We start from the raw sequence: 9,902 nt of genomic DNA on the forward strand, positions 1-9,902 counted from the left end.
GGCAAAGGAGTTTCAGGTCTCCAGGGCCAGCTGCACACTTCCACCGCTGCCTCGCTGTGGAGGGTGAGTCACAATTACCTAAGGATTGTGATACACTGTCCTATCTTAAGGCATCTTGGGAAGTCACGGGTTGATGCATGGAGATGGCATGTGAACATGGGACTCACTGAAAAAGTCCCTGTCAGGCAAATGACAACACTTGAAGACTTCGTTTTTTGTGGGCTTCATCCAAACCTTTTCTTCTTTGTGATCTGAGCTTTCTTTGTTTCTTTCTTGTGTCCCACTTGCTGTCTGTTTCTTCTCTGTCTGTCCCATAGAGAAGGCTGCTCTAGGCACACGTGCTCGTGTGCCAGGGAAGAAAGCCACCTGGAATGTGTGTGTTCCAAGTTCTGCCCTTTGCCCCGTGACAGTGAAGGGGAAGGGAGCCAGGTGGCAGGACCTTTGTGCTGTACACAGGTCCCAGGGCCCCAGGGCCCCTGTCCTCTTGGCAGTTCCCTGATTTAGAGCATGACGGGAGAGATAGAGTGTCCCCAGTGCATTCCACTACTGTGAGGCACAACATAGCTTCTTTCTGGAAAGGAGCAGCTGCTGGCTGAGTTTTCCGCACAGCACACACGTGCCAGGCTTTGTGTTCACAACAGACTCTGGGGGTCAGATTCAGATTTAAGGGGGTTTTTGTGACAGGAAAGAACCAGTCCTAAAGTACCTGCTTGCTGCCCCAACAGAACCATGATCCCGGGTTTCCTACCAGCCTTTCCAATCTGCAAGGACAGGTCTTCCTCATACACAAACCAGAGGAGGGTCAGTCCCCATAGGATGACAGTGGGGGCCGGGGTTGGGGGGAGGTGACTCATGTTTTCTCCCGGCAGGAACAATGCATCTATAACAAGCAGCTTATTGGTAAAACAGCTGTTGCTCTTGACTGTTATCTAGTGGCCATCCATGAATATTACAATCATAAAATACATAAAATAGTGGTGGTGACCTTATAGCATGCGTGCTATTTGTTTTTCCTTTTAAGACAAAAGAGATTAATGTGTGAGCTGTTTTCTCCAAACTAAAGCTTCAGTATTCAGCTTTAATTGCAGTGTTGATACTTTGCGATAAATACATGAGTCTTGGATTGCAGTTTGGGCACTCATCTCTAAAACATTTGCCATCACTGAGAGCAAGACCTCTCTTTTCCCCCTGGTCATTATTAACGCTTTCTCCCCTCACCCCCTCCCGCAGCCAACTTGGTATCTGGTGTCTTAGTGCCTTGGTTTCTGCATGCAGACCTGGAGCAAACATGGGGCAAGCCTCCATGTTTGGCATGGATGTAGTTGGCAGCTTGTCTAAACAGGAAGTCTAAAGACCAACTGTGAGGCTTGTTGCTGGTTTGCAGCAATGCCAACCTGGTCCTTCCTGCTCAGTGTCCCCCCCACCAGGACCATGTCATGGCAACCACTATTACCTATTTGCTTGCCCAAGGTGTTGTGGATTAATACATGATCTTTAAGCCCAACTTGGACTCTAACACTCAAGCATTGACAACCCAGGGCATCATCTAGTACTGCTGGCTTTTGGGGGCCTCTGAATCTTTCCCTTAGTCCATCCCTGCTCATCCATCCCCAACCTGGGACCTTTCCTTGCACCTTCTGTTACAAATACTTTGTTCCTCTCTCTGACGCTCCTGAAGTCATCTTGTGTCTGTGCCATCTGCCCCTCATTTGTGTAGGCTGAGGGTGAATTACTCACCTTGGTTTTGTATTAAAGCAAACAGAAAGGGCCAGTGAGCATCGCTGGACTGGCTTCAGGGCCCCAATGCACATTTACTGAACTCGGGCTGGGGATTTGGCTCAGTGGCACAGCGCCTGCCTGGCAGGTGCAAGGTCCTGAGTTCAAATCCCAGTACAAAAAAAAATTCACTGAACTCCTCGTGCACATTTGGCCAAGTGCTGAGACAATGCTGTATTGAGCACTCTCTAAACAGTCCACTGAGGACCCTGGCATTTTCCAGGCGCAAGGACAGGTTCTATTTTAAGTGTTGCCACCTCCCTGCAACCTGGGGAGGTGCTGTGCTGCCTGCACAAACACCATCAGGGCCTTAGAAGCTTTGGTGCACACAGTGAGCCACTGAGCTTTACCCCTCACCCATCAGCCCACTGCAGCTGGTTTCTGTGGGAGGGAAAGAATTTTAGGTGGAAAATTCCACAGGTGTAGGGATATGTGAGAGGGAGACATAAGTCACTGATGGGAAGGAGGTGGTGAGAAACTCTGGAAACAGGAATAATCTAGTTACAGACTGAGAAGCAGTCTCCAAAGAGCTGGGGACCAACTCTTCCATAATTTAATGCTTGGTTTTCTATTTTGACGATCCTAACTTTATACCTTTATTCTTTACTCTATGGACCAAATTCCTAGGCATTTGAGACAGAGTGAGGGGCTGATGCCAATTCAATTTATTCAACAAATTCCTCCTAAACACTGAAAATATATCATGCCCAGGGCTGTGCTAAGAAAAGAGGAACTGCTTTCGCAACCTGTGCCACCCTCAAACCACTGTTAGTTTCATGTCAGTTAAAAAAAGATTGAGTACCTTAGGTGACACATCTGGAACTTCAAAGAATATAGGTGAATTCATACATCTCTTCGATGAACTCAGGAAAGCAGCAGAGGACTGAGATCTAAGTAATCAAAGCGAGAGAAAGTCAGAACCACAGGCCCCCAGTTGCAAAGCCAAGCCCTGGTTAGTTTCAGAGAGAACCCCAGGGACCCTGCTGGAGCAGCCTCCCACTCCAGTTCTGGAGAGCTCAAGCCTTTCATAGGCTCCTAAAAGATAGCTTTGCCCTTCTTATTTACTTCTGTACTTCAGTTTTTGTTTTGGACTAATCAGTGACAGGCCTCGATTGTCAACAGGGTACAAATAAGGAAGGAAAAAAATTCATTCCTAAAAGTAAAAGTTAATGGTGAAACGCACCCCAGGAATCTTTGAGAAGACCTGCACTGATTGACATTTTGATACGTAACTCGCGCTGGTCCCGGCACTTTGCGCCTGCGCACTGAAGCAGCGTTATCTGTTTGCTCCTATGGAACGTCACCTTTCTAATCACTGTTCCTCTCCAGCATTCTCTCCAGTTAACAAGTGACATGAGATTGTACTGGACAGCACGACCCTCTTCACAGGGTGACCTCTGTGTGCCCTGCCCCGCCGTGTCACTGACATTCACTTTATTGCAGTGTAAGTAACCAATGCCTGCAGAGACAGGTGACCACTCCCTGCCTGAGTGTGCAGCACCGTGCATGCTTCTGGCAACCACAAGGAACAGAAACTTGGAAGGCTGAGGGTTTTTCCAAGAACACCTCTCCTTTCTACTGATATTTCATTGTTCTTTGTTCATTGTTCATTTTTCATGTAAAGCAAAAGGCATATGAAAGGAGCTTGGTGTTCATACAGCATTCACTGCTTCCTTTCTCCTCCGCTTCCCTTGAGCCCTGGGCTTCACGAGGAGAGGCGAGTCTTCCTCCAGCTCCTTCAACAGACTCTGTGTTTGACATGGGAATGGGCTGCCTTGACTGTGGCGCTTACATACTGCCCAAGACCTACCACCAGGCCAGGATAGAACTGCTTCAGTGCACAGTCACTTCACAAACACAGGACTCAGTGTGACCTAAAGGGCTTTGGAAGCTGATAATGAGCATGGTTTCAACACAGTCAGGCCAAGCTGGGAGAGTCCTGCTGGGGGAAATGCAGGTATCTCCAAAGCTCCCAGTTGGGGGTACTCTGAACACACACCCATAAGTGTTCCTTTATCTTTCCTAGGCAGTTCTGACAGAGCTGGGCCAAGGGTTTATCCTACTTGCTGTACACTGAGAACTCTCCTCCAAGGTCTCAGAAAAGGATTTTTCCAAAAAGGAATGACCTTTTTGGAAATCTGTGGGACCCACAGATTTGGGCAGAAGAGCAGCCTACAAGCCTTAAGAACCGTCCTTTCCTTCCCAAAGACTCTCCCGTCCTGCCCCAGGAGCTCAGGGCACCTCAGAGGTGTACCCAGTTGGAATTCCATCAGTGGGCTCCATTTTCTCTAATCAGGTGTTGAAACTGAAACAGAAATCAGGAAGCCTTTACTGCTCACCTTAGGTGATTGCTGCTCACTGCCAACATTGTCTTAATTTGTCCAGCTAGAAGGAAATCTACCCCCTTCCTTTCCTGCTGGGGTGCCATATACCTTCGTCTCTGCCACTCCAAGACTTGCCTGTGAAAGAGGACAGGTGCTGGGAATGTCCAGCTGTGTCCTGCGGCTGTCTTTCTCAAACCCTGCCCTGTTCCATGCTCTCCACCTTCTGCCAGTGTAATTAGAGTACATATATAATTAGAGAGTATATATAATTAGAGAACAAGGGGGCTAGAGGCAAGAGAACTGTGCACAAGGATGTTTTGCTCCCGGCTGCAGAAAAATGTCTAACAAGGGTAGTGTGGGATGGCAGGAGGGTCAGCTATTAGATGTCAAACACTAACAGTTTCACATTTAAGAATTCAAGACTTCAGAATGGCAATCCAGCCGATTTTTGGCCTCTGAACTCGCATACCCACAGGCAATGTTGGCCGAGGCAGAGGATAGGCCATGAATCACCTTTGGCCTGGGACTGACCCCCTAGTCAGCGCAGACTCCCTTTGGCTAGCTCTTCTCATGATGCCACCCACTTCCCTGTCATCAGCAAGTGACTTTGTACCCCATGTCCAATTAAAAGATGCTGAACTGATATGATTCATGCTGACTTCAAAAGTATTAACAACTCTTAGTGAGAACTATATTCATGTTTTCATTTCCTAAGCAAACCTCTGTGTCATCTGTTTTAGATATATTCAAAGGTATGTAAGAAAAAAAAGAGCAATGAACAATATGGACTTTGGGCATTTACTCTGAAAATACACAAAACTGTTCACTGAGACTTGGAGATGTGGGGTTTTAAAGCGCAGCAAACAAAACAAAGGTCACTGAAGTGGGAACTTCCAGGGGACCGTGATGAGATGGCTCTGACGGAGAGGCGCATATCCATTGGCAGGAGGGCAAATGGCATTTACCAACAGGAGTTAAGGCTCTTCTGGAGATCTTTCTCGCAAGCTGCCCCATGTTCTGACCCTCTCTAGCCTATTCCATACCTATAAAATTTTCACTGCACCTGCTTCCCCCCTAACCTTCTCTTGGGACTTTATCCTGTTTTTTCCCATTTCACTCTTTCTTTTATTTTCCCAGAGCAGAATGTATCACCATAACAATGGACCATTTCATTAAAAAAAGGAGGGAAATGAGGAAGCCTAGTTATCTCAAGTGGGAGCTGAAATGTCCCTACATACAAATTCCTTCAATTTGGCAAAACAGAAACATGTGTTCTATATTGTTTTGATTAGAAGAGGCAGGACCGATGAGATTGGAGGAGACTGTTCCAAAGCTAAACACAGGGAGCTTTACCGTATAAAGATGGGAAGAAACAGTCTAGACTTCTGATTGTTAGAGTGAAAATTTCAAACTAAATCAGAGGAGAAAAGGATGGGGTGAAGATGGAGGAAGAGGGTTTAGAGAAGGAATGACTAGGGGCAAATTTGTGTTGCTGAGTGGAGAAAGGTTATGGGGAGAGGGGTCTCACTGCCAGCAAAGCTTATATTCAGAGTTCATGTTTGTCTGAGAATTCAGGACATTTGTGTTTTTTTGAGTACTTGATTTTGTTTCTCAACTAATCAAATACACCCCTTTGAAAACTACCTCCTCCTTAAGAAATATCTCATAGGAGACCTTTGTTTGAAAACTTTGTCCTCAGTGGCTGAGCCATTCATTACCTTCTGGGAAGACTGAGCACTAATGGCTTATTCGTGAGGCTGGCCTCACTAAGCCAAGGAACCTTGTCAAATTTTGGAACAGCAGCCTAGGGAGAAATGGAAAGAGGTCATTTTTCAGATTTGATAAAACTTGACCATTGCTATCATTATGATGACTAAAATAAGCTAATAGTAGCCATTAACAATCCACACTTTGCAAAATATTTTTATATTTCACTTGTCTAGTCATTCCATAAAAAAGCCAGGAGCAAAAAAGTGTTGTCTCTATTTTAAAGATGAAGAAAGTACAACTCTGATAATGTAGATTGCCCCAAGTAAATGAGTTTGCCTTTTTTGTTTTTTGTGTCCACTATAGCCTGTGTACCACTATCTCCCTTTGCTTTTTTATTATTTCCATCTGTTACATCCTGTAATGTTTTCATGAATTTAGCTGAATATAGGCAATCTCATGTTCCAAGCTGTGTTCCCACCTCTACCCTAATAAGGAGGCAAAGATGATGAAAGAAAGCTTTGAACCCATAGACAACTGGGTACTACTGATTTCCAGTCATCCACTTCCCAGTTCGACAAATTACCATCTTCCGATGACGTCATCACGGCAAAAGGCTTTGCACCAGAAAGCAAGCTCCTTGAGAGCTGGGGTTTTGTTTTTGTTGTTCCCTGCGGCATCCTGAGCATAGAAGCTGGAGTTAACACCTGTAGGTTCTGGGAGTCTGTCCAAGGAACAAGGGATGCAGAGGAAATCTGTAGCTGAGGGCCCGACTTCATAACAGGAGCTCAACAAAAATGCTGCTTGTGGCTGTCTTCGGTCAGCCCGGCCTCTGCCTTGGTCTTCCGGGTGCTTTTCTCAGCCCTTACGCAGCCCTATCCTTTCTCCTCCTTTTGCTTTTCCCAGGCTAGGATTAGAGTGTGGGGAGCCAAGCATCCAGTAGGGGGCAGCAGCGCACTCGCCGTGCCCTGGGCGCGGAAGGGCTCTCTGGCCGCCAGCGGAGCCGGACCGGAAGTTCTCGCCGCAGCCAGCGCCTGGGTGCCCCGGAATGGGAAGGAGGTGGTGTTGCAGAGCACCCCTGGGGGCTGGCGGGCAGGAGGGTTCTGAGTGGGCGTGTGCTTCCGGGTCTCCTCCTCCTCCTCCTTGGCAGTGCGGGTCTAACTCAGCTTTGGACTTAGGGACTGCAGAAGGCAGGGAGTCGGGAGAGTGGCGTAGCTGCAGGGGACGTGCATCTGTGATCGTCCCCGACCCCGAGGGCCAGCCCTGTGCCCCTGGGAACCCCGCGGCCGCCGGGAGAGCCCGGGCGGGGTCCCCGCTGCGGGAGGAGGCACCGACGGCTTCGGACTTGGGAAGCCAAACCTGTCATATTCTGCATGGGAGAAGTAAGGTCGGACAGTAAAAACTTTTGGTCAGATTTGCTGGTGACACTGGTATTTCTGACTGTGGTTGTCCCTCTGTAGAACAGGGATCATTGTCTTCTCGTAATATTTTTGCTCTTTAAAAGATGGTAAGCTCAGTTAATGTATGAAGAATAGTTTCTTCGAATCCTTGACTTTGGTTAAACCGTACTCATTCATTTACCTATTCAGTTTCTTGTCCTTAAACCGGTGATTTAAAAAAGCAGCTGTCTTTGGAAACTTAATAGAAGCTATGGACTCTGTACCTCTAAGTTTGCATAAGTTGCAGTAGCACATACCTGGGTATGTGCGCCCTGTCATTAAGGCTTTGTGATTCCACTTTGGTTTGAGTCCTTGCCCCACTGTTTAGAACTCTGGTTACTTGTGCCAAGACTATCTGGGCAATTTGAATTAACTGTGGACTAGTTAAGATGGGACTAATTAATACCAACTTGCAAAGCTGTGAAAATTAAATTTTAAAAAATTAAGGCACTTGGCACACATTAGGCAGTTAAGTGATAGCTAACAGTTGCCTGCTCATCAAAGAACGATAATTTTAAAATATGAAATACATAGCCAGGCATGGTGGCTCACACCTGTAATCCCAGCACTCAGGAGGCTGAGGCAGGAGGATCGTTGCAAGTTTGAGAACAACCTGGGCTACAAAGTGAGCTCAAGGCCAGCCTGAGCTGCATAGTGAGAACCTGTCTCAAAAAGACAAAATAAATAAATAAAATTATGAAATACAATTTTAGTGCTCCGAACTGTAAGCTCCACCAAGCATTTTCTTTATTTTGTGAACTGAGTTGGTTTGATTTTTAACTGAATCCTACTGTTGACCTTTTACAGCGTTTATATACTATATTCACAAATTTCTCTTTTTCTAGGAACTTGTGCTGCCTCAGATGACAAATGCATCTACTTGCAAGCCTTGCCTGGGTTGCTGCCCTAGAAAACAAAGGAAGTTCAGTAGAATCCAGCATGAAATTTCTAGAGTCTTGTTTCAAAACTTCATAAAGAACAAGAAATACATGGGCATTTTCCAGGGAGATTGACCTGGCCCAAAGTTGAGAGAAAGCATAAGATAATGTGTGACCAGCCTGTAACTAATACCAAGGAGGTCAAATGGCAGAAGGTGTTGTATAAGCGACAGCCGTTCCCTGATAACTACGTGGACCGTCGGTTTCTGGAGGAGCTCCGCAAAAACATTTATGCCCGGAAATACCAATACTGGGCGGTGGTATTTGAGTCCAGTGTGGTGATACAACAGCTCTGCAGTGTCTGTGTTTTTGTGGTTATCTGGTGGTATATGGACGAGGGTCTTTTGGCCCCTCATTGGCTTTTAGCAACTGGCCTGGCGTCTTCATTAATTGGCTATGTCCTGTTTGATCTCATTGATGGAGGTGAAGGGCGACAGAAGAGTGGGCGGACCCGCTGGGCTGACCTGAAAAGTGCCCTTGTGTTCATCACTTTCACTTACGGTTTTTCACCAGTGCTGAAGACCCTGACAGAGTCTGTCAGCACAGACACCATCTACGCCATGTCAGTTTTTATGCTTCTAGGCCACCTCATCTTCTTTGACTATGGGGCCAATGCTGCCATCGTGTCCAGCACTCTGTCCTTGAACATGGCTATTTTTGCTTCTGTCTGCCTGGCCTCGCGTCTACCCCGGTCCCTGCATGCCTTCATCATGGTCACGTTTGCCATCCAGATTTTTGCCCTGTGGCCCATGTTGCAGAAGAAAATGAAGGCGTGTACTCCCCGCAGCTATGTGGGGGTCACGCTGCTTTTCGCATTCTCAGCCTTTGGAGGGCTGCTGTCCATCAGCGCTGTGGGAGCCATACTCTTTGCCCTCCTGCTGGTTTCCATCTCCTGTCTCTGCCCTTTCTACCTCATTCGCCTGCAGCTTTTTAAGGAAAACATTCATGGGCCTTGGGATGAAGCTGAAATCAAAGAAGACCTGTCCAGGTTCCTCAGCTAATTTTTGGGCCTTCCATTACGTGAGGGCAGGCTGATAGACCGGCATCCTGCCAGCTAATATGCAAAGGCAGAGCTCCATTCTGGAAGTGGGAGGCTGATGTGAGTGAGAGAATGGAGATCACAAGAAAAAACAAAACAGAACAAAAAACAGTGCCAAAAGCCTGTGTGGTGAAAGTGCTTGTCCTTTCTGCTCTTTTGTGGATGGACAAGCTTTCTGGTTTTCTCTAATTAAATTATTACCTCTCTTTAATATTTGCAGCAACAAATGCGACGTGGTTTCTACTTATTAAAAAAATAATATCCATCAAGTTGTCTGGTGATTTTTCTGAACACAGAAGGCAAGGAGTAGAGGTGGAAAAAGTGAAGATAATGAAGAGTGTAAGTGAGGGTGTGCGTGTGTGTGTGAAAGAGATCACTTCAGTGCACTAATTGGTTGCACTGCAAGTAGGCTGTCAAGGAATTTAGGATCAGGTCACAGAAACTAGAATAAACCAAAAGATACACATCAGAGAGAAGGGAGGCTGCCCTATGAAAATGGGTTAGAGACCTCAAAGATGTAACATTGCCTATAAAATTACTAAGGGTGTGTGGAGCACTTGCCTAACATGCGTGAGGCCCTGAAGAGTGAAAGTAAATGTGCTCTGCTCAACAAATAATTTCTAAGGAGAAGATACTAGAAAGTTGAGCAGGCAATTAAAATAAATACAATTAAATACAT

At 46.4% G+C, this 9,902-nt stretch overlaps 2 protein-coding genes across 4 annotated transcripts in view; one reads left to right on the forward strand and one right to left on the reverse strand.

Annotated features, from left to right (window-relative positions):
• The window catches only part of CUNH1orf105 (chromosome unknown C1orf105 homolog), a 29,929-nt gene extending 23,104 nt beyond the window's left edge, over positions 1-6,825 (reverse strand). The window contains exons 1-3 of the mRNA XM_063240289.1: positions 6,394-6,825; positions 5,819-5,904; positions 2,579-2,666 (exon numbers count right to left, since the gene is read on the reverse strand). Coding sequence (XP_063096359.1) covers positions 2,579-2,666; positions 5,819-5,904; positions 6,394-6,396 — 177 coding nt within the window. The 5' untranslated portion in view covers positions 6,397-6,825. The remainder of the gene's footprint in view (positions 1-2,578; positions 2,667-5,818; positions 5,905-6,393) is intronic.
• A 55-nt stretch (positions 6,826-6,880) lies between these two features.
• On the forward strand, positions 6,881-9,488 carry Pigc (phosphatidylinositol glycan anchor biosynthesis class C). 3 transcript variants are annotated; one of them, XM_013158123.3, is made up of 2 exons: positions 6,881-7,314; positions 8,092-9,488. In XM_013158123.3, exon 2 carries the CDS (start codon positions 8,292-8,294, stop codon positions 9,183-9,185), a length of 894 nt encoding a protein of 297 aa, XP_013013577.1. In that variant the 5' UTR covers positions 6,881-7,314; positions 8,092-8,291; the 3' UTR covers positions 9,186-9,488. The 3 variants fall into 3 exon arrangements, with proteins under 3 accessions (XP_013013577.1, XP_013013576.1, XP_005005909.1); XM_013158122.3 differs by having other exon boundaries at positions 6,881-7,194; XM_005005852.4 differs by having other exon boundaries at positions 6,881-7,189.
• The last annotated feature ends 414 nt before the right edge of the window (positions 9,489-9,902 follow it).

The sequence above is a fragment of the Cavia porcellus genome, unplaced genomic scaffold (assembly GCF_034190915.1).
Source record: "Cavia porcellus strain 051 isolate PalLab524CR breed Dunkin Hartley unplaced genomic scaffold, mCavPor4.1 scaffold_29, whole genome shotgun sequence".
Lineage (NCBI taxonomy): Eukaryota > Metazoa > Chordata > Mammalia > Rodentia > Caviidae > Cavia > Cavia porcellus.

Bases quoted from the DNA above. Each gene is read 5' to 3' on its own strand.
- Pigc (XM_013158123.3), top strand. From the start codon at position 8,292: ATGTGTGACCAGCCTGTAACTAATACCAAGGAGGTCAAATGGCAGAAG.